Source organism: Gymnogyps californianus, chromosome 18 (genome assembly GCF_018139145.2).
Source record: "Gymnogyps californianus isolate 813 chromosome 18, ASM1813914v2, whole genome shotgun sequence".
NCBI lineage: Eukaryota > Metazoa > Chordata > Aves > Accipitriformes > Cathartidae > Gymnogyps > Gymnogyps californianus.
Genome location: NC_059488.1, coordinates 2,050,091 through 2,074,135, shown reverse-complemented (window position 1 = coordinate 2,074,135; position 24,045 = coordinate 2,050,091). Strand labels below are relative to the sequence as shown.

General features: G+C 49.3%; 1 protein-coding gene across 1 annotated transcript; it reads left to right on the top strand.

Moving 5' to 3' along the window:
- Window positions 1-2,450: 2,450 nt before the first annotated feature.
- Window positions 2,451-13,895, top strand: LOC127023805 (ectonucleoside triphosphate diphosphohydrolase 2-like). Its single transcript, XM_050908115.1, has 9 exons — window positions 2,451-2,564; window positions 4,782-4,899; window positions 6,573-6,720; window positions 7,466-7,625; window positions 8,961-9,188; window positions 10,301-10,573; window positions 11,413-11,508; window positions 12,466-12,600; window positions 13,665-13,895. The coding sequence occupies exons 1-9, from the start codon at window positions 2,451-2,453 to the stop codon at window positions 13,893-13,895; spliced, it is 1,503 nt and encodes a 500-aa protein (XP_050764072.1).
- Window positions 13,896-24,045: the final 10,150 nt, after the last annotated feature.

Genomic DNA, 24,045 nt, shown 5'->3' with positions numbered 1-24,045 from the left:
GCACGCTGCTCCAATCAACACCAATACTGGAGCGTGGCAGCAAATGTCGGGGTTCCTGCAGGTGCCTGAGGCATCCCTCCCAGCGGGGCAGCTGCGACTTCGTGGCTGATCCCTGGCAGACAGCAATGAAAACGAGAAATGCAACCAAAAACAGCCTCACAAAGGAGAAGTGGCCTTTCCCCATCATGGTTTGACCATTGCAGGCCTGTACTTTCAGGATAGCTGCTACAGAGTGGGGAAAAAAATCCTGATTTGTCCTTCATGAGATCTGCAGCCAGGCGCCAGGATTGTATAGAGCTGCATCAGTCCAACCCATCACAGAAACCCCTTTGGTGTCTGCCTACCAGTTAGTATAACTATTGAGGCAAAACCTATGTGATTGAGAGCCCCCAAACCATTTGGGTCTGTCAACAGACCCCCGTGAACCCCGACATCCAGATGACAGAATGGATGCGCTCCACTGTTCCCAGCCTTGAGCTGCTGCAACGTCCTTTGGTCCCTCATTTCCCCTCTCCATGTCCCAGCTGCAAAGCAACCCCTGCATGGTTTGAGGTGCACGCTGCTCTGCCGGCGGGTGGTTTCTGTGGAAGCGAAGCAGGACTGGCCCGACCACGGCAGGATCCGGCAGCTCCTCGATAGCTGCTGGATATCCTTAGGTGCTGATGATATATCGTGAAATTGGTATAAACTACTGTGACCTGCCCATGGGCATGAGCAACCAGCCAACCGCCACAGTGTGAGCAGCTGCTCCACGCATCCCACGTGCAGCATTTCTTTGAGACAGGAGGATGCCTGGGGCACCTGTTTTGCTTGTGGCACTGCAGCAAGCTGAACTGCTGCATGAATCCTCACCAGCGAAGTGCGTGAAAGCCTGCCTGTCCTCCCAGGCAGACGTGAGAGCAGGGCGAGGAGGACTGGCAGCACTCTGGCAATTTAATCCATGTCCCGGTTGCAAAGTAGAGCATTGTCAGCCCAAGTGTAAGCAAAACAAAGAATCACAGAACGGTTTGGGTTGAAGGAACCTTTGAAGATCACCTAGTCCAACCCCCCCGCCATGGGCAGGGACTTCTTTCACTAGATCAGGTTGCTCCAAGCCCTGTCCAACCTGACCTTGAACACCTCCAATGATGGGGCATCCACAACTTCTCTGGGCAACCTGTTTCAGTGTCTCACCACCCTCATCATAAAAAATTTCTTCCTTATGTGCAATCTAAACGTACCCTCTTTCAGTTTAAAACCATTGCCCCTTGTCCTGTAACTACAGGACATCTGCAGATGCATTCTAGTTGCTGACCAGTAAAATCTGAACTGGAGTCTAAAGTCTGCAGGAAGATGAGGGAATTCTGGCACTTTGCTTAAAACAACTCTAAGACGGAGGGATGCGTCTCCAAATACCCCTGCAAGACCAAGAAGGTGTCATTCCTTTAGTTTGCAGACAGAGGCCTGGCTGGTGAAGTCCTCCGGTGGGGACAAGGTGGCCTTGCCAATGAATGGTCCAGCTCGCACAAACAAAAACATTTCTTTAAAGGAGTTGCACTTTTATTCCTAGACCCAGTCACTGGGAAAGAGATGGGCACAGCCTGAAAGAAGCACCTCTCCTGGGACTAACACATTTTTCTTCAGAAATTCTGGTTTCGGGGACATCTCTTTGTGGCATCGGAAAGGAGAAAGCAGGTGCGTGCTTTGTACAGTCTGGGGGTTGGTTATCTTTCATGGGGAGGCTGTCAGGAAGGGGTGTACAGGCACCTATGCTGACACTGCCTTCTGGGGCAAAAGACCCGAGCAGCCCCCGCCATCTCCTACCCACAGCAAAGACCAAACCAGCCAGTCTCCTGTGGGTGGAAACCCAAACGTGCAGATGTTTTCCTGTCCCAGGTGCCACCTGAGAGTGAACAAGGAGGCAGGACCAGTCTGAAGGAACCGGGCAGACTACCTGCGCTCTGCCCCAACCTGATGGACACATGCTTGTGGGGAAGCACCCCAGGTCCACCCTGGGGCCCTCAGATGTAAAGTAAACCCAGCGACAAGGAGTTTCCCCACTTCCAATTTTGGCAGCTAGCACTGCCAGGCGCAGAATACCAAACGGATGAGTTTTGCCTGCTTTCTGCTTATTACACAGCTGAGTTAACCCTACATTTCTGTTTACCTCAACCCGATCGCCTGGGGCAGTTTCGAGGTTGCACCGATGCCTTTGCAAAGCTAGCACTGGAACAGGCATGAAGCCATCGTTTTATTTACTGTGTGGAGCGATGGAAGGGAGAACTGCCTGACGCATCGCAGCTTGGCCCACGCGCTCCTTGTGGTCCCTGTGGCTTGGGGCTGGGCTGAAGTCAGAGCCTGGCCCTGGCCCCGCCTTTCTCCTCTTTTTAAAGGTTGTAAAAAGCAGCCACTGTCAGTTTGCTGCTCCGCCGCTTCCTCTTTTGACTCTTTGCGAAGGGAGAAAGTGCTTCATGTCTTGGCGTGAACTCCTTCCCCCCTGGCTGGTGATCGTAGCGGGACTGACGGGCATCGTGCTGCTTTGCGTCTCCACTAAAGATGTGCCCGCCACCCCTCTCAGGACCAAGGTAAGGGCGCCCGCCTGCCCGAGGGGCGGCCAAGCCAGGGGTCAAGCGGGGCAGTAAGCAGAGGACCTTCTCCTCGTCTGTGGGGCTGCTTCTTAAGGAGAACCTGCCTGTTTCCTTGTGCAAGCCGAGCATTTAAACTGCTGTGTTTTGTTCCTTTTTACATTCATTGCACTACTGAGTTATTTACTAGCCTGAAACAACAAACTGAGGAGGGGACTAGAACAAGACTGCGAGGATGGGTTGGCATCCTTCAACATGCTGTAGCTTTTCCAACCAAAACCAAGCCAACCCCTTTGGCGGGTCAGGGAAATACAGGCTGGATACGGTCCATGGATCAGCAGAGATGCTCACTGCAGGCTGAGGAGAGGCAGCCCATGTCAGGAGCTACCCCAGAGCGGCAAGGGACCAGTGGTGTCAGTGGAGGGAAAGAGCTAGGTCCCTCTTGAAAGTTGGTAGGAATTTGGCCCTGAACTGCTGCTTCTGTCTTGAAAAAAAAAATTATATTCCATGCCTTCTCCTCTTCTGTCCTCTCTTGATTTTAACCAAAGAGCCAACCTGCTCTACGCAGCGGGGTCAGATCTGCCCAGTGACCGGGGGGTTAATCCGCTCTGCCTCTTGATGCACTGCTGCTGAGGTGAGATCAGTGGCGTGCTATGGTTTAATCGAACAGAAGTAGGTTAACCTGCACATTTAGAGATACTACCCCTCCTCCACGCTCCTCTCAGAAACAAAATCGGATTAAAAAAACCCCTTATTGCTCTATGCTCTGTCCTTCCCTGGTGTTGAGCTGGGGCAGAAATGCAGTGATCCCTTGTCCTCCCTTGCGGTCCCAGCAGCAGCCTCTCATTTTGTGAAGGAGGAAAAAAATCCAGGTTTCTCTGCCAATACCATTCGTTTCTTCCTCTTCTGCGGCAGCTGACACGTCCCTGCGAGAAATACGAGCTGTCACTCGTGTGGGAGGATGCCAGCGGGCTCGGGCAGAGAGCTCCATCTTCCTTCCGCATTTCTGCCTCAGCTCCAGTCCCACCAGCTCCTGGCCTGGGTGCTGTGTCTGGTGCAGCTGGGAGCTCCCAGGAAGGCAGCAGGCAGCCAGCTTCACTCGGAGGCTGCAGCCAGGCTCTGTCCTGTGCTAAAACCCTTCTGACGGTGTTAAGATCAACCTCTCAGGAGGTTTCTCCTCCCACTCAGTCACAGCTACAACTATTTCTGTGCAAGATACAGCTTAGACCATGCACTATCACGTACCTCCCAGATCTCACGAGTTTCTTTCCCATCTGTGTAGGAGATGTCCCAGTTTGGGGTCACATAATAGTGGGGAGAGGAGGAGACCCTAGGCTAGCACCAGGGCTATTTTGAGTGTGGGGACACCCAGAACAGCCACCGAGCTGTGCTGCAGGGTACCCCAGTGATCTCTCATTTCCTAACCCTCACATATGAGGTGCAGCTCAGCAAGGCTCAGTCAGCAGTGAATAGACCAGACGCTGGGCTGCAAAGAGACTAAGCAAGCCCTCAGCCTCACTGCTAGGCAACAGGAGAGCTGTCAGTGGACAAGGTGTTGAGAAATCTCATGTTCGCTGCTGCTGTTTCTGCCAAGACATTATTTCGGTCTCTGTGGGGCTGCTGCGTTGGACAGTGTATGTGCTGGTTGGTCCCAGTGTGCTGCAGCTCCTACAGGTCTGGCACCCATCAGGGCAAACCCAGCCTGTGTCACGCCATCTCTGCAGTGGGGCATCAAACAGATGCAGAGTCTTGGGTTCCTCAGAGGTAGGAGCAAGCCACAGCCCTCCGTTTCCTGCACGAAAGCCTTAGCAAACCAATCCAGCAGCAGTTTGAGTCCCAGAATCGGTCAAGAGCCTGTATAGTGCCATCTCCCACTGCTTTAGGACCTGTTTTTCCTGAGCTCCAGGTGGCTCAGCTATCAGCCCTCTACCTGATTTCAGGAACAGCTACAGAGCATGCCACTGTAGGTCTGACGTATTTCTGGGTGTTTCTCCACTCCTGCTGCTTCTCATGTATATTCAGAAATGCAGACGGTTCCCTGCAAATCCACATCATCTTCTGGCTTCACCCTTTCTTTGAATGTAAAAAGCTAACTCAAATACCGCAGTGCAGGCCCATGGGTTACCCAGAATACCCATGTAATGCTGAGTAACCCTACAATAACAAAGCAGCATGCATTCAGCGGTGTTTATCTAGAATGTTTTTGGGGTTTTCCAGTATGCCATTGTTCTGGATGCTGGCCCATCCCACACCATCCTGTTCATCTACCAGTGGACCACCACCAAGGCAAACAAGACCGGGGTGATCACAGAATGTAGTTCCTGTCCTGTGCAAGGTAAGGTGCCCGATTCATGCTCGGTGGTCTGTGGGACTGGCACGGGATGGATGGAAACCCAGAGATGTGTGCACGGACCATTGCCGCAATTTCCTTGGCTCCTGTATGATCTAGCTGTACACTGAAATAGTGGTGATAGTGAAGCACAAGCTGCTTATTTTCAGCATGAGTCTTCTCGACATGGGCAGATTTAGCCATACACGGCTGAACGTCAGAGCACTTGGCAGTAGCAGGTGACAGGTTTTTTGGCCTGCTGCAGGCAGGGAGGCACACAGAGAGGATGGGGCTCGTCCCGATGTCCACGTGGATCAGTGGCTGAGCCAAGACTGCTGATCTTCTCACCCAGGCGAGACAGTGAACAGCAACAAAGACAAATCTGGCTGCAGGGTGACTCCTGGTATCTTCTGCCTCTTCCTGACTGTACTCTGGGCAGTAAGCGGTGTAGCTCCAGGACAACAGAGGTGCAAAGACTCCGACCCCCTATGTGGGGTTTGACAGCACAAGCATGAGTTCAGCTTGGTTTTAGGTGTCATATTTTGGAGAACACTGGGGTCTTCCTCACTAGTTTGAATCAGTTTGGCCCTGCCAAAGCCAGCTGAAAGGGTTTCATGCATTAATGCTTGGGCTTTTCCTTCCCTATCTCTCAATCTTGCTTTGATGTTGAAGCCTGATTACAGCAGGATGCTGGGAAACCCTGAACTCTCAGTAGCAGTGTGCTGTGGGAGGGCAGCTGCACAACAAGCAGGGAAGAGGGTTTGTGCCCTTGCAGACTGTAAGCAATACAAACCACATACAGAAGATGCAATAAGGGCTCCCCGAAACCTTGTACGTGTCCCTGCCATGTTCACTGGCTGGGTTAAAAAAAGCCACTGTAGCTCGGTGCAGCAGTTTGTCAGCAGCAGCAGCAAGAGGACCAGGCAGGTCTCTCATCCAGATGTGAGAAGCATTCCTCTGTCTGCACGGCAGTGCGGTCACAGCCTTTGAGTAGCCTTCGGCAAGCTGCAGCTCAGCCCTATACAGGGCCCAGGAGAGCAAAGCACATGGTGAGGGAGTTGCCCAGCCAGGAAGACGAGTGGGCCAGAGCATGGGGAAGTGAGGCTCTTTCTGGGTAGTAGTTCAAAACGAGCATTTAAGACCCCATTGAATCTTGCTGGAAAGATGAGTCAAAGCTTGCACACAGCTTCTCTCCGCACAGCACCAGCTTCCTCTAGAGCAGAGGTGTCTTGCTTGCAGGCGCAGGGCTCGGAAGCCACCTCCGCCAACACAAGAGGAAGTGGCTGGAGGAGAGAGGTGACACATCAGCCTCAGCTCTGTCTGCATGGCAGTGTGTCCTTTTGCGTATCTTTTATAGTGGCTAAAGCCACGTTTCTTCCTCTGCGGGCTGAGACAGCCTCAGCTGTTGCAGCAGTCTTGTGGCTGATACATGGTCATTTACTGGATATCTCAGCAGCAGAGCTAGTGTTCTCTTAGTGCAATGTGGGATTTACGTGCACATGTGTTTTGCTCCCAGTACCATCTTTTAGCAGGATGGCTACCTGGAGGAACTCCTTCATTCCGCCTGTGACAGGTCCTGTCTTTAACCATGCCCTAGGACAGCAACGTCTTGGGTAACAGCTCTCACACTTCTCCCATACCTTTCCTTAGAAAATTTAATTCTTTCCACTGGTCCTCAGGTCTGGGAGTCTCCAACTACTCAGATTCTCAGAAAGTAGGGAAGAGTTTGGAGCCATGTTTGAACTGGGCCCAGAAAGAGATCCCGGCAGAGCAGCACAGCCAAACCCCCCTCTACTTGGGAGCAACCGCCAGCACGAGGCAGCTGAAGTGAGTGAATGTTGCAAACCCACACCCAGAGATCAGCACACATCATGTGGATCATTCTGTAAATGCATCTCACCCTGTCTACTCTGCAGTGTGTTTCATCCCTAATCTGCTAGTCAGGTAAACCTTCTTCAGGTCCCGATGCACTCGAGGGAGGTACAGCATGGCTGTGTCTCCTTACTGTCCTCCCAAGCAGCCAGGAGGATGACAGTCTTGCCACTGCTACCAGTCTGTGTAAAGTCTCTTTCACAATTAGGGCTTCACAGTTAGTCTGGAAGCTGAAGTGTTTTCAGTTTATGTGACAACCCACATGGGCTTGCAGGGGTTCTTCTTGTCAGCAGGTTGGGAACGGTGGTGGGAAGATCCACCTTATCATACACACTTCTGTGAACCCTGTTCTCAGTCACCTCATTACTGGGACCTTTATCTCCTTTTAGACACTGGGAAAAAGTAAGGTCTGGAGGGGACCAGGTCAGTGGGGCAAGGCCACAGGATTCCCTCAGTGGCAGAGGGTACTAAACTCCCAAATTCTTGAATGGTGGCTCAAATCATCCCTCTGCTGTTCTTGCCCCCGGTGCCATGCGAGGGGAGACGGAAGTAGCAGCAGGACTGGGATTGTCACTGTGTCTCTGTGCTACTACCCAAAGTGGGGAGCCCAGCAGAAGCCCTGCAGCTGTGCCCCCACTGCAGGCGGCTCCTGGCAGGGTCTTGTAACAACAAATGTGCCTTCTCTTTCTTTTCTGTTTAGCCTCACCCATCCCATCCTCTCTGACGGTCTCCTTGCAGCCCTGACTGTGGCCCTGAAGTCATCCCCCTTTGACTTTCAGGGGGCACAAATCCTGTCCAGTCCAGACAAGGAAGCATTCAATTGGGTTGCTGTTAACTATGTCCTGGAGAACTTCTTCAAGGTAAAGGACGATCCTGCCTGGGGAGTACAGAACTGAGCTGAGCAACTCCCATTAACAAACAGCCACAGAGACATGTGGAGGGATCGTTAAAACCCTGTACTTTAAACCGTGCTTAAGCACAACTTCCACCGCCTTTCAGAGGAGGCAGGTTATATCCAACACCAGCTGGTTTGGGGACATGATGTGAGATGGTTATAACTACGTTGAAGGACCAAATCCCTAATATAGCCTTTCATGGACATGTTCATGCAGTTGGCCTAACAGATGTGAGGTTTTCTGGACAACACATCCAGGATGCTCACATAAATGACCTTATATAGCCTGGGGTCTGGGGTCAGCCTTGACAGCCCTGGGGTGTCAACAAGAACTCCACCACTCTGAGTCCCTGCAGCTCTAGCTCAGCACCACTGTCAAACAGGCATTGCTGCTGTCTGTGAGGTGCTGTGGGATTGCCACTGGAGTCCAGCTGTCCCACGGGACATCCTGTGGATGGTGGACAGAGAAGCAGAGTCTTCTGCTGCCAAAGCAAAAGCCCATCAAATTTCCTCTCACTGAGATGTTAGTGAGAGTATAGCTGGGTGTCCCCAGCATAGGGGCCTGGTCCGTATTCAGAAGGCACTCACTAAACAAAAAGAATACTTTTAAGTTTCCTTGCTCTACCCATGGCTTCTCAAGCCAAAGGGTCTCAAGAAGAACTCAAAGGGAAGAGAAAGGCGGGTTAGACTGAGTTATTCTACATCAGGAAAGTGAAAGGCAGTTCTGATAACCAGCAGCAAGCATGCACTGGTTAGGGAATTGCTAGCCCTGCTGGCAGCAACACAGCCTCCCCAGCCAGGGACAGAGTGCTTACACCCACGTAAACTTTCCTGCCTGTACTGCTAACTTCAGCATTGCCAAAATCAGTTCTGCAAGACTGCAGGAGATGAAACCACAGGGTTCTTCTGACAGGAGGATCACTTTAGCATCAAGGCAGCACTTGAAGCCCATATCTGCCCACCTGGAAACCTCCCTCCCATTCCCCCCCGTCCCGCTCCTCTCTCCCCTGCTCCTACCTGCTGAGACCACTGCCTTGAATAGCCATCCAGGATGGTGAGCCCTGTTTGCTCTTGCTGGCTGTGGGGAGCTCTCTGCGCAGACGGCAGTGCTTGTACAACGGCTCCTCTGTTCCCTCCAAAGCCACCAGTTCAGCATCCATATGTCCTGTGGGCAAAAGAGAAGTTGGGCTGTACTGCACTGGAAAGCTGCTTTCTCTCTCTGTGCACTAATGCTTGCATCTGACTGCGACCCAGATGTAGAATTCTTAAGAACTGACCTCTCTGGTTCTTTTTGGGTCAGTATGACTGGCGAGGACAGTTGGTCCCCTCCAGAAAGGGGATGGCAGGAGTCCTGTCCGTGGGAGAAACCTCAACACAGCTCACTTTCAAGGTGGAAGAAGAGAACCAGGCACCAAAAGAGCAAGTGAGGCTGCAGCTGTATGGGCAGACACACAACGTGTACACTCGTCGCTGCCCCTGCCACGGCACGGACCAGCTCCGCAGCAGGCTGCTCTCTATGCTCATTCAAGTGAGTATCTGCCAGAAGGGCATTTGCAAGGTTCCTGGATACAATATCACTAAATGACAGTTGCACAAGGTGTAGCTTCTAATGGGCAAAATGTTAATCACTGTCTTTAATAGAGGGCATTTGCATATATCTAAAAAAGCCCAGTGCATTTGTAAAACATACTCTCTATGCCCAAATCAATGCCCTCCAAGCAGACACACAGGCACCCATTCAAGAGTTTCCTACTTGCAGGCAGTATTTGGCTCCTTACTTAATACACATGAGCACAAAATTGCTCGCCAGAGGTGCTAAGATCACCTTCAGGGTGAAGAGAGGCAAAGACTTCCCTTGGCTCCTCTGAACTGCTCCTCCGAACTGCTCCTCCATCCTAGAAGGGGAACCTAAACAACACCACCCGGGAACCAACTGGGACCTTCCATTTAGGGTATTTCCTTCACTGTCTTTAACCCTGAAGCATCTTTAAAAGAGCAGTATTTCATTTTGAAAACATGCAGATGTTTTGGTTCTTCCAAACTTCCACTTGGGGAGGGCAGGATCTGATGCAAACTCAGGAATCATTTTAGTCTCCACCAAAACTGGATTTTTCAGAAATAAAACTACTCACTGCCCATCTGCTTGCCTCCCTATAAACCACATCCCCCCTTATTTGAGACCCGAATGTCCCACATGGAGACCCACTTCACCACAGTTATATTAGGGAATTCCTAAAGATAAGAAACACTGATTCTTGAGGGGTTGAGCCATTTGGAAGGCAGACCAGAACAGCCTCTTTCTTGCAACAAGAAAGAGTACAAGATTCATTGAAATTATATTTCTGGTCTAACGAGAGCAGGTAGGGCTGGGACTCGTCAGCCTCCCACAGCAGGTCCAGTCATTGCAGCTTGCCCTGAACTGCAAGGGAGTGGGAGCCTGCTGCATCAGTCTGGGCCTTGCAGTTGACTAGCTTAGATAAGGTTTGCCCAAACCTTTTGCAGCCTGCCTGCTTGATTACAACATTATGGTGCCAGAGGAAAACTGTTCTTCACTGTGTTACATTTTGTCTTCCTTTGTGAAGCCCTGGGATGCCAACCTCCTCTTGTGCTGCCTCTGTCCTTGTTTTATTCTGTCTCTAGGATCAGAGAAGTGCTAAAACTGTGTCTAATCCCTGCTGGCCCCTCACCTACTCCCGGGAAGTGCAGTGGCAATCAGTGCATGCTGGGCCTTGTGCTGTCAGTGATGACACATTGGGCATCCCTGGCCCTGAGGAGGTCTTCAACATCACCGGCTCCAGCAATCCCACCGCCTGCATGAGACTTGTGCAAAGCCTGCTCAACTCTTCCTCTTCCTGCAGCTTCTTCAAGCATTCTCCCAGCAGTGTTTTCAAGCCCGTCCGGACCAGGTTTCTGGTGGGTTCTCATTTACGCTGGGGTAGGCAACTGGTATGGAGAACCCATGAAATGGGACCAGTTTGACCATTAATACAGTGGGAACAGCCACGCTGTGCCCTCTGCTAGCCAAGAGAGCCAGTGCTGTGGCTAATGCTGTACACATGCACTCCTGCCCTCCCCCCTCATTGGCACGCGGCTGTTCAAATATGGACCACAGGCTTCGCACGAAAGACTGTGGTAGGGCTTTCTTCATCCTTGTCTCGGCAATATCTGCTTGTGAGACAAACTTTGGGGCTCCACAGAGCCAGCAGGGATAGGACAGCCAGGAGTTGCATGCTGAGCCGGTCTTCCCACATGAAGTCTGTGGTAAAGCTGAAGATCCTCTGCCACTCCCTTAGCAAACATCTGGGCATGCTCCACCACAAGCACGCTTATATCTGAGACCCTGGATCTAATGTCCAAAGTCATTGGGTTGTTAAGCCAGGACCAGCTCAAGATCCTAGGACAAACTGAGTGCATTTCAGAGGGAGGAATTACAGAAATTTCCCCAGCTCCCTGCTCCTGAGGGCCTCCCATGGACATGGTGCCAAGCAGCATAAGGACTAGTCTACTTATCCGGGCAGGGCCAGGAAGGCTGCTGCATGCAAGCTGGAAACAGTCCTGTTTCCATCTCCAGACAGTAGCAGATCTGCTTGTCTTTGTTGCATCCGTCAGAGGCACTGTAACCCCCAACACAGGCACACAGAAAGGGCACTCTGGCAACGCACCCCACAGCTACTGCCACCCACTTTCCCATAGGCACCGTATGCAACGCAGAGCGCAGTCCAACCTGATGATTATTTCTGCTGCTGTTGTAGGTGATTTCTGAGGCCATGGACTTCATGAGAGAAACTGTACGCTCTCCTGACTTGGGTCAGGCAGTCAACAGGCTTTGTGGGATGTCCGTCAAAGAGGTAACTGTGGAATAACTTAGTGTGCAGGGAGAGTGGGAAGCAAGGAACAGTCTGTTGTAAAAGCCCACGGGGCTCAGACTGACAGAGCCATAACTTACTGGCTCCCTCAGGGAAAAACTTGGATTTGCCTGGTTTTTGTTTTTGTTTTTTTACTTTGAGGAAACAGGCTCCACTTATTTTCCTTCCTCTCAAATCCCAGCTGCTGCTGGTAACACCTGGACTCAGTTAAATGAAAAGCCACACCTACCTTTTACTGCATATTAAGGAGTAAACAGGAAGGCTGTCTACTCAGTCCTGTACATCACCTTGGTCTTCCTGTTATCCTCCTCTCCTTAAGTGCAAGGAACACATCCGCTCAGGCTCCAGGGGCATTCCCATTTCACCTGGGCCCATGGAGACCAAACCTGGGGGAATTTGTAAGTTCTTTCCCTCAGTTGGTGGCTTATCAGGTCACCCTCATTTGCACCTACACTGACCGAGCATCCACAGTAACATTCAAATTGGACAATTTCTATAGGGTTTGCTAATGGGGTAGCAAAGCCTATAAGCAGTTCCCTAAAGCTTTCTCTTCTGGATAGAACAGAAAGATCTTGTTAATGTTCCTATTGAGAGAAAGGCTGTGGCATTAGCTCAACCTAATTAGAGAGCACAGAATCGTACCAAGCAGTTCACCTGCAAGGCAACTGTAGGAGACCTGGCTGCCAGTCCTGCTGCTCTTGGAACTGCCTGGTCTTTGATAAGATGGGAACAAAGGCACTAAGAGATGACACTGGTTCCCAGACCACAGCCCAGTGGGTGCAGGAAACATGGTTTGTCTGCACAGGACACAAACCCCTCCTCCAGTCCCACAGTGAGTCCCAGAGCAGGAAAGGAGAGGTTACAGCAGGCCTGAAATTCAGCTACTGAATATTTACTTCCTTTATTTTTTTCCCCATCTTCTTTTGGAAATGACACCAGCTGGTTAAGGAGTCCCAAACAAACCTGGATACACTTGCTGATTACTGTGTTGTGTCTGCCTTCATCTTTCATCTCAGTACAAAGGGATACACGTTTGACTTTGATGGGTCTGTTTGGACTGCATTCCAGAAGAAGGTCAGTCACCTACAGTGTGGTATTTCCAACTACGAGGGAGGGCTGGCTTCAGTAAAGCCAGCCTGTCCCCACTCCTACAAGCCCTAACCAGCTAGGTTTCTCCAGCAAGATGTTTTTGCAAAATAAATTCACAATTGTGATAAGCAAGAAAATCGGCATCAGAGAGCTAGAGATTACACTTGTCCCCACTGAAAAATAGATGGGTCAAAAACCTTATCTGGAGCAATACCATCTTTAAGAGTCTATGCCCAATAGGGAAGGAAGTATGGCTTGATCACCACTTAATGCTAAGGACAATCTGATGATAATATTTCCTGAGCCAAAAGATGCTGCCCTGCCTCTTTGCTATCCCCTTCATACTAGTGAGGGCTTATAACTGGCTTATAAGGTCTGAAACTGCTTCAGGATTTGGAGCCCCTAAGGAAAGGAGGGTTTGATTCAGGTCCTCCCCTTCACAAAAGAAAAGAAAGCCTATTCCCAGACCTCTTCACAAGTCACCAGCAAAGGCATGGTCCCACTGAGCAGGGCCACATCAGTGATAACAGCGCAGTCGGCCGTGTGGTGATCATCAGAATAAGGCAAGGTAATGAGGTAGGGTCTGGGATCCATCCAGGGAGCCCAGCCTGGAAAGCCAGAGATGAGCAACCCACAACATAGGTCTGAGGTTCAACCAGGCAATAGGGCCAGAGATGGAAATACCCACAACGTAGACCTGAGGTCCTCCTGGGAAAGCCAGCCAGTAAGCAGGAGAAGGAACAGCATACACCTACAGCACAGCTCAGGAAAGACATGGCTGCCCAGGCCAGAGCTTAAATGGAGCTCCCAGGCCCATGGGCAGAGGGGGTGGTGGAAGTGCCAGGTGAGACTGGTCAGGGCAATTAAGGCCTGCAATTAAGGGCAATTAGTGCACTCAGGGCACTGAGAGTGGGGGAGCTTCTCATTTCAAGCCTAAGCCTTGGATCAGTCTCAAATAAAGTATATGAGGCCTTGGGCCTGTGCACAGAAACAGAGCTGGGGTCCAGACTGTCTCCTTCTCTTCTGACCTCTCCTTTTTATGTCAATAGATGGGTGACACATCATCTGGCTGGACTCTCGGGTACATGCTGAGTCTGACCAACACCATCCCCCAGGACAGCCCGAGCTTCCTCAAGGGGATTGAACCAGGGGTCTGGTCTTTGCTCCTTATCCTCTTTGTCGTGCTGCTCACCGGCTCTTTCATGCGCATCTCATACCGAGTGATGGTCAAGGAAAACGGCTTCAGTAACAGGAACAGCAGTGTTTTTGATGACAACTGACAGTTCTTCTGGGACTCGATACTCTGGCCAGAGGGCAGTTAATAGGGCACACACAGAAATCACACAGGTGTAAGCCACTGGAGGATGCAAGTGATTTTCCTGCAGGACTCCCAGAGCCTCAGTGCCTTATTTCAACTTGCTAGCCCTTGCACTACTGTACTTGGAGACAACGGATCCTGCTCCGCAGGCAACCTGTGATTCCCGGTGGATGGCAAGCTATTCGTTCTCCAAATGCGAGCAGCCTGCACAGATCTCGCTTGGGCTGCAGCTGAGATTACTCATGTCAGCCTAATGAAACGATGCCTCTGAGCAGGCGGGCCCTGAGCTATTGTAAAGTTAATGTTGAATAATCCTGTCTAATCAGGAGAGGTGGTGTCTGAAAAAAGTGCTCTGTCCTCTTCTGTGCCCACAAGAGAGACAATAGCTGCAGTGTTGCCACGAGTGAAGACTGGAACAGCATTAAAATATAGTCAGAATGTAACAGCCAACTCGCTTCCATGTTCTAGGGAAAAAGCAGGTATTTTCTGCCTGCTACTACTGATCTGTCTGTTCTTCCATCTCAGTGACAGTATCCATGCGTCCCTTCCAGCGAATGCTCCTGCTGACCGAGAAGCCTTCAAAAGCAATGCTTTTTAGTCTTGGTCTCTACAAAATGCGCAGAGCATCAAAGGAGAAACAAAAGGCACAGACACACAGCTGAGTTCCTGTCTCTCAGCTGAGTCATGGCAACTCAGGGTTAAAATTGTCAATTTAAACTCTTTAACCAGGACTTAAATTAACACATTTAATTTCACATCGGCTAAAACAGAGTGCGTGCTGGGCTGAGGTTCACCGGTTTGTTCATGTGCACTGAACTGCTTGTCTCGCTGACTCTGAAAGTGAAGTTATCTCATCTAATATTGTCCTTTAGAGAAGAGCAGACCCAGGAACAGAAGCCTTCCTAATTGTCAGTCCAATGACTTTCATATTAGACTGTGACCAGAGTTACTTTATAATCCAATACTCAGGATTCCTCTGGGACTTGGCAGTCATTCCAGCTCCTCTGGTCTGCTCTGCTCGTCTAAAAGATGAGGTGCTGTACAAATTCTCTGTGTTATTGTGAAGAAAAGGGATCGATTCAGACAAACACTGTCCTTTGACTGAAGCATTTAGAGTTCGCTTCCTGGATTGCTTCAGAGACTTAAACACACAGGCTGTTAAAAGCCTAAGGGACGAGTGCCTCCAACTCATTTCAGACCACTTTAAACAGAAATTTAAATGCTCACAAAGGCAGTGATGTGCCTTGCAGGATTTTTAAAGCTACCATGGCACCCAAATCCTTTCAAATCTGATTATTAATCCTTTGTGCTCCCAACTCATATACAGGACACCCTCCCTCTCCTATAATATTGGGGTATTCATAAATTTTCGGGCCAATTAATGAAGGTTTGGAACCTGTCAGTCAAGTCTGGAGGGGTGTGGAAACAGATTTAAACAAGCTTCATATTCATTTCTTTGAGTTGCACGTTAGATATTTTTAATTATATCATGTTATTAAAGATGTTTTAATAGACTGTCTGTGTTATTCTTGGCAAGAGATCAAAGCGGGGGTTTTATTGTGAATACAGAGCGTTTCAGAGAGGAGGATGGGGGATTCTGATTTTGCCTCTGTTTACTCAAGAGCTGTTATGCTGTGTACTTTCGGGGTACATAACGAGAACCCCTGAAGGCACTTTCTTCCCAGTGGCAGGCAGGCAGAAAATTACTTCAGATAACCTGGCTGCTGGTATTTAGTTGATGAGAGACGTGTCTACATCTTTGATGTGTTCTTTGCTCAAACCATCTGAAGAAGGTAGGAGGGATTCAGGCAAGCCTGCACAGTAAAAAAAAAAAAAGAGGTTACCAGGGAGTCAGCGATATCGGGGAAATTCCTGAGACTTCATTCCTCCTGCATCTGGAAATGCAATCATTAAACAGAGCTCTGGCTCTGTGACCTGTCAGCACATAGGAGAACTGTGGGATTTGCAGCCTGCCCGAGAAGAATCCTACCACTGTCAGAAATGGAAATAAGCCAGTGAGATGCCAGGAACCCCAGGACTCCAGGTGTCCTGGCCTGCTCAGTCATTACACCTTCTTGATTTTGAATACTAGATCACAGGGTCCAAGAGAAAAGGACATTAACTGGAACTTCCCCAAGCTCTTGTTTAGAAGCTTTGGGACTTCCATGCAGACAGTAAGCGAGCAATTAGGCAAGAAGCTCAGCATGTCCTCCTGACACTTTACTTTTGCCTCGCACATACCACTGAGCTGTATTGAGTGATGGCACGTACAGATGGCCTAACTTGCCCCATTAAATCCATGACACTTTAGCCACCATTTGACATTGAGCCACCGCTCTGCGATGCGAAGCCAACCCACAACCACTTGATTTAGGGCAGATCCTAAACTCTTGAGCTAAACACTGCTGTTCTCATCAAAGGCACAGTGAGACCTTTCGATGGCTGAAGTTCTTCCCCCGGTGGTCCACACACTGCAGGCAGCAGCTCCGCTCCCTCCTTTCCCATCACTCCTTCCAAACACTGCCACTGCTGTCTTCTCCTGCAGGCAGGTCGTGGGCGCAGGCAGGGGCAGGCATATTTGTTCTCATATAATGACTGCGCCGCCCATCCCAAGCTGCAGCCCCCAGCAGCTAGGGTTACCAGGTGAACTGGGCTTGGAACGGGCAGTATGTTTCGGAACGGTGTGTATCATTCTCTTTCTATATCTGGCAGAAAAAACCCCACTTATACACGTACTTACTAGATGATGAGCTAGACTGGTATTTTAAAAGCCCTGAAGTGTGTTTTCAGTCATAAAAAAGGCAAAAAATAACAAAATTGGGAACCTATGAGAAGAATGGAAACTAATAAAAGTAACATATTCCTTTCTCCCAGCTCTCTATAGAAGCAGGTCCTTCATGTCAGCACTATCTAAGTTTGTAGAATTAATCCCCAGATTACCTGGACAGCAGAAATCTACTTAAAAGGAGATTCTAGATTAACTCACTTACCTTGAAACGAAGATGCTTGCAGCTCTTTGGTTACAATGCAATTGTGGAAATGATTAATAATGAGGATTTTCTAACTGTCCATAAATTCTTTATGTTTATGTGTAGCTCCCTCGCTTCTCGCTCAGGCTGAACCATGGGAAAGCTCTTCTGGCAGATAATGTCTGCTCACATGTAATTGCAGTTCTGCTGCTGTCAGCAAGTATCAATAAGAAGGAAATCAAAAGTATTAGATATAAAAATTGACACCAGAAAGCACTTTCTCTATCTTAGCTCTAGAAACACAATAGGTTAGCTGACCTGCTGCTGGCTAGAGTGGCCTAAACTTCATTTCAGCATGTTTGTAGGAGTATATTAGCTCCTGTCTTTCTTCCAGTTTATACCCTTTCCAAAGCATCATGGGTTCCCAGCCAGTACATCCCATCTGGGTTGTACCAATGAATTCCCATGAAAATTGAGAGAAATAACGGTTCATTGCCTGCTGTCCCGTTCTGCAGCACAAAGTTCACCACCACAGGACCAGAGTGGTTTCTTTCTTCCCATTCTGATGCACGCAGGCTCCCTGCAGTTGTAGGGGAGAGACCTAAGCTGAGTCCTAACCTCCCTCTCGGTACCTGGCTGTACCCGAGGCAGGGCTGTAGATAAGTGCTGCTTTTTGAGATACAGGTATTTCACAGGACGCTTATGGATGAATTAGTTCACCAGGATTTCACAGAGCTGGACTCTCTACCAGGTGCTGTCACAGACTTCCTAGCTTATCTTGGCAAGTTGTGAGAAGGTCATGCATGCTTCAAGGACTTTGCAAAACTTGTCATATGGCTGAGCTCCAGCTTCCCGTTAGTAATGCAGTGATTGTAACTCCTCCTCTCCTTGAGATACTGTCCTGCCTGTGGAGACATCCAGTTCAGTGGTTAAGGGAAGGCCTCTGGAACAGCAAGTGCGGAAACAATGTACAGCACCAGGCACTGCAGTACTTGCAATCATTTCAGTTGTTTGGGGCTGTTATAATAAACAATAATAAAATAACTTGAAATCCATAACCACTGGTGGAACAAATCCAGCAGAACATGAGAGGAATGCCTTTTAGGATGGCTAGATTTAGAGACTGATCGGTACATTTTTATTTTGTTCTTATACCATGCCTATGATCACGTATCTGAATATCTTCCAGAGAAGCAGGAAGCCATATGATGTTTATATCCTACCTCATGGACTGTCACTCCTACTTCAAGAGCTAATTCAGAACACACTGAAGTAGATGGAAATGCTATCAGAAGAACAAGCCCAAATGAATACTGGGATCAGTGAAACCCCACTTTTTGCCACCGGTCTCTTAATATAAAAGTCCTTTCATAACGCCATCAAACCCAGGCAAGTCAAAGCGTTTTGATGTTGTGCAAGTGCAAACATCACTGTGTACTTGTACACAGTGGAGACCAGGCAGAAGAGATGTCTTTGACCTGGTTTCCACCATGCCCTCGATATGAGATATTCAGAGCCTTCTTGCAGTAGGGTGCTTTTAGATCCCCTGTTCAAGTCAGCCAAACAGAGAACGTAAACTGTTGCTCCCCTGAGTGTGTAATGACAGGGATTAGTCACAAGAGGGAGGCTGGCAGAACAGCACCTTAAGCCTTAGGAAATCTCCAACACAGCTAGTAGCTGGTCCCACCACAAATCAAATAAATTAGCAAGCAGGCGTGTCTGGAAACTTGTCAAGGAGACTCCTGATGTGGACACAGATGAAAGACACACTGCAGTATGGAAACTCTCTATGTGTGGGATGTGAAAGCAGCTCTAATCAGTGATTTAAGAAGCCATGGCATTAGTGGAAGAAGGCCTCTATGCAGGGAGATGGGCACCAGCATGGAGTATGGATGAAGGCTTTTTTGGAAACAAGGAGGAGAAAGAATAATCCCTAATAGGTAGAGGACTGCACTGGGAATAAAGAACAGGAGGTTTGAGAGAGACAGAGGAATGATAAAATCAACTTCTGTGTGAAGGAAAGCTTATTTTTGTTCACAGCAGGAGGTGTCACCATATGCGCACCTCATGATCGAATTAGTCACCACTTCTTGGTGGAAATTCTCTGGAGAAACAGATCTCCCAAGGGAAAGAAGGCGATACCTATAGGGCTTATTGCTGGACAATGTACAGCAATGGAGCTGTGGAACCGAATGACGGAAACTTCACGGGAACAGTGTTCAAAGTTCACTGGTTTCAAACATGAAGGAGATGTAAACTGCCAATTAATGCTGAACCTTACATCAAGTAAAAGCTGGTTTAGCATTACCTTCTGTTTCATGGTAATCACTGACAATGTTTAAGACTCTCTTGAGTGCAAGCTTTGAAGTGACAGGCTCACGGCCGCCTTCTGAACTGAGGAGCTCAGTGGAAATCATCAAACCAAATGGAAGGAGCTCTTCTTCCACAGAGCTTGTGGTTAAACCGTGACTCATCATGACAGGAGGTTGTTTATGCCAAAAGTCTACATGGCTGCAAAAGGTGATTAGATAAATTCACAATAATCCATTGGGGCTATTAAACAAAAAGTTACTTGCTTGTGGCTAAAGAATTGCCTGAACCACCTGCCACATCCATATATGTTTGCCCTGTTCTTTGGCAACTGTTGCTGATCATTAGAGACAAGATACTAGCCTGGATGGACCTGTGGCTTGATCCCATTCAGCTGTTCTTCTTTCTCTCAAGCAGGAATCCCACAACGGCACATCTCACTCACCAGTCTCTGGAAGCAGCCCCTCACCTGCAGTAACTTCAGTCTCTCAGGAGCAATAATTTCTAGAAAACAAAGTATTGTTTATGCTTAGAAGTAACAATCAGAAAGACTAGAGTGACAAAAAGTCTGCACATACCCACATCATACTTCAGTGTTACCATAAACCTGGAACGACCCCAACACCAAAAGCTTTTCAGTTCTGGAGGCAGGCCTCCACCCACACTCGTTCTGCAGTGTCCCTCTCTTGAACTCAGGGCTTCAGATTTTTACCTATATAAACAGAATTAGTTCTGTGATTTCTGTTTGGGCTCCTGCCAGCCCCAACATCATCCCAGCCCCAGGTACTAGGCTCAGTTTAGACTAGGATGCTATTTCAGAGACACAGACTGCTATCTTGCTGGTTAAGCATCAAGAGAAGAATTATAGCCGTTGTCTGCCTGCCTGCCAAGGGGAGGGATCGTCTCTATATACCCCATAGCACACAAAGAACACTGGTTCAGTAAAAGGGGAGTGCAATACTCAAAAGTTAAAGAAAGTATTTCCCCACTCTGCTCAAACCAATTGTATTCACAGTAAAATCTATTTCCATTCCAAAAGCAGTACAGATAGTTTTAAAAAAAAACAAACCAATTACAATAAAAAGTTAAAAAATAACTAACATATAGTTCAACAAAACAGAAATGCAATTTCCAGCTTAATTTTAACTTCACTACCATGTCTGTCTTTGGATTATACCCAGGGACTTTGGCCTCGTAATACTGGTCCCTCATGTTTTCTACTATCCCTGTTACAGCCATTAATTGAAACAGCAAACTTACAGATGGGAAATGTAGAAGGACCCAAATGAGGTGAAACCTCCTTGCTTGCCACTTGCAGCAGGGTTTGAGGAGAGCTTTCAAAGATATCAAATACCAGAAAAAAACAGAAGTCTTCATGGAAAACATGATGTGGGAGCCACGTACCTCCCCACCTTGGTCGAGCTGTTCTCTTCTCTGCTATCCCAATGGCTTTCCAACTGCCCCCCGCTCCCCTGCCCTGGGAATCCGCAGCAGCGTCTCTGTGCAGGCTGTCCACTAAACCAACGACAATGAGAAACGCACTTAAGCATTTTGCTCAGGCCGGACCATGAAATGTGCAATTTTTTTTCTCCCAGAACTTGCCCAATTGTCAGTGTTGCATCCAGAGGTTTGCCTTTGAAGGAATGCTTCATGTGAGACAAGGTTCTGGCAGAAACCTGCCTTGTTACTTGCCAGCTCACCTTCTGGTACGCACTAATTAGGTTGCTGGGCTGCCACAGCATTAGAAGTCACAGGGCTAAGATAGTCGGCAGCTCCAGCGGCTCTCCATGGAGATTCCTGGCAGCTTTGCGGTGTTCCTCCTCACAGAGAGCTTAAAAGTACTGGCATTTTACTTTAATTTAGAAAATGCAAAAATATTTAAAATAGAATTGTCATTTCCTGTGGATCTGCACGTAGCTAAGAACAGAAGTACTAGCTGACTGGGCTAGAATTAGCAAAAATAAATGTTGCATGAGTAATTTGAAATGCCTCCTAACCCATAGATCTTCAGGTGGCTGAATCTCCCAGGGAAACCTCTGGAGGCTCAGTCACAGGAGCAAAGTTTAGCTACCCCATAGGGTATTATCCCCTGCTCTGCCGGGTGTGATCCTGCTAGCATTTTGGAGATAGATATTGGAAGTCTTAACTGTGCAGCATATTTCCACTTTTTTCTGCCACTGGGAACACTGGGGGTGGCAACCATTTCTCACTCTATACATTACAGAACAGCTTCCCAAACATTAAAGGCAGCGCGGGCTGAAGCACAAGCTGTGAGAAGCACCGGCTACAAAGGCTCATGATTTCTAACAAAGTAAGGAAACAGATCCTTGTCACTGATGCACAGTCCTTCGCTTTCTGGCCCTGGCTGAAAAAAAAACAACTGTATCTGCATTAAATACAGCAGCACTTGTACCGGCAAACCTCCTACTAGCCCGGCAGTGGCTCCCCCTGCTCCATTTTAGGGATGGTTTTCTAGGGCTTCATGACTGCAGAAGCTTGCTAACGCTGTTCTGAGTACGCCTTGATGAGAATTTATGCTGAATGTACTTTCCTAGACAGCAGAACACAGGCAAGACATTCTACAGTCTCTCTTTTTAATCAGAAAGAAGACAGTATTCATTTTTAATGTTCCTCTGAAGAGATGGCATCACATCCTGGAGGAAAAGCTGTCTTTACTGATTATTACAGCCTTGTATGAAATCTTGAGCAAGTCTGATCCGGATTCATCCCGGCTGCCTTTGATACTTAAATGATACTGAGATTTTGGATTTGGTCACCTCAAACACTTTTACAGAGAACAGAAAGCTGTTGTCAGAGGGCTATTCAGAGCTGGAGTGGGCCGAGCCATCCTTTTCCACTGACTCTGGTGTGAACGCAGCCCAGAGTTAGCTATTCAAATCGACGTCTATAATTAGGTGGGATAAATCTGGACCCTAATGCCTTTGCATTACTCAGCTATCTCGAAGTAAACTGCATAAACCTCCTGCATTCTGGCTTCAAATGTGGAGGATGAGCTGTATGTGTGCCTTCCTAGTCGTGTCTGGGCACCTCTGGGGCTGATAAAGGTCTTTCCCAGGGCCTCCTGGAGCTGCCCAGGATCCTCTCAGGTCACTCCTGATGCTCTGGGGCTCCTTCAAGTGCTCCTGGGCTCCTTCCAGCACCTCTGGGGGAATATGTTGTTTACAGGCCAGAAATATCAATCACCATAACCTTTGTATTAAGCCAACTACCAGAGGCTATTCGATCCCCAGCAAAAGCCTTCACAGTGCTATTCTTTTCCTGCCCACCTTCTCACCTGACCCTGTCACAGAAGCAGTTGGATTATGGTTATCCGAGCATAGATCATGATATATATACAAGCCATAATGTATCTCTGTCTTGTATGAATGCCCGAATGACACAGAGCATTGGCCTGATGTGCTCTGTTTGTGCAGAAAGAATTGAGGTCACCTGCTGCTTTTGCCTCAGTGCACTCCCACATCAAGGCAGCAGTTTGAGACTAGCTAGCTTTGGAAAACTCAATTAGGAGCCTCTTTCAAGTTTGAGCTACAGTATGAAACAAGAAGAGACGGTAGGACTTGTAGACCTTGCTGGCATCCTAATGACTACATATAATCATAAAAAGACTCTGCTAAAACAACAATCAAAGTATGCTCAGTAGAAGCTGTGACCAATAGATGAACTGCCTATGCAAGAATGTGCTAACAAAGTTGGATGGTAGAAGGGAACAGTATGGCAGAATAAAAGACAGAGAAAAGGTAAGCGAGGGAGACATCTACCCAGCTTGGGATGCTTGGCTGCCTCACAACAGGGCTGCAAGATGAACAGAGGTGTCACCTAGCGTAGCGCTGCTCTGCTCACCCTAGGAAAGACTCGGTGAGCCAGCCGCCCACCTCGAGGCCCGTGAGAGGACACCACCTCACACAGGCTCCCTCCCAGGCCGACGCCACCTCACATGAGCACTCCCCTCGCAGCACAGGGTCTTTCTGCAAAGAAGCTGCCGCTAAACGGCCGCCAGCCCCCCCCCCAGAGCCCACGCAGGCTCCCCGAAGCAGAGAGCGGGCCGGCCGCCCCTCGCTCCTGCCGCAGGCCGTGCCCTGCCCTAGCCCCTTCCCGCCGCCCGGCGCGCAGCGCGGTTGCCATAACAACGGCCGCCCGGCCCCGCTGCCTCAGGCGGCTGCGCGCCAGAAAGTGCTAGAAAGGCGCCGCAGCCCGCGCCTGCGCAGACGGGCTCCCTGCCCCCACGGTGCCGCTGCAGCGCCCCGGGGCCAGCGGAGGGCGGGGGAAGGGAAGGGGGTGGCGGCGGGGACGGGCGAGGGAGGCCCTCCCGGAGGAGCGGAGGCCAGCGGCAGGGGGGTGCTCGGGACCCGCGGGGGAAACGGCCCGGCCAGGTTTCCCCGGAAACCGCCCTCCCCCTCTCCCGCAGTAAGGAGGAGCTGCCGCCTACGCTGCGCAAAGTGCGCACCCGGCTTCGGGAATAGGCGGCTGCGCGAGCCACCGCCCAGGGCCTGCTGCGGAGTCATTGCGACGGTTACTAGGACACTTTGTTTTCATCCAATCAAATGACGTTAGCTCATCGCTGAGGCCGGCAGCCAATCATGCGCGACATCAATCATTCAATTAAGCCAATCGGGAGTGTCCTGAGCGAGTAGGGCGGGCATTCGTGGGCCCCGGTTGCCTAACAGTAAAATCAACAGACAGGCGGGCGGAGCAAATAGGAGCCAATGATTTGAATGACAGCGTCTCGGCCAACCAGGTTTCCTCATTTGTAGACCCTCGTTATGAGTAGCCAATAGCTGCTGTGGACGGCCGCCTGGGAGGGGAAAAGAAGGC

What these genes read in the sequence shown, in the direction of transcription:
- LOC127023805 (XM_050908115.1), top strand. Translation starts at nt 2,451, where the DNA reads ATGTCTTGGCGTGAACTCCTTCCCCCCTGGCTGGTGATCGTAGCGGGA. An exon ending in CCACCCCTCTCAGGACCAAG is followed by an intron (nt 2,565 to 4,781) that starts GTAAGGGCGCCC and finishes GGGGTTTTCCAG; the next exon opens with TATGCCATTGTTCTGGATGC. An exon ending in GCCAGCACGAGGCAGCTGAA is followed by an intron (nt 6,721 to 7,465) that starts GTGAGTGAATGT and finishes TTTTCTGTTTAG; the next exon opens with CCTCACCCATCCCATCCTCT.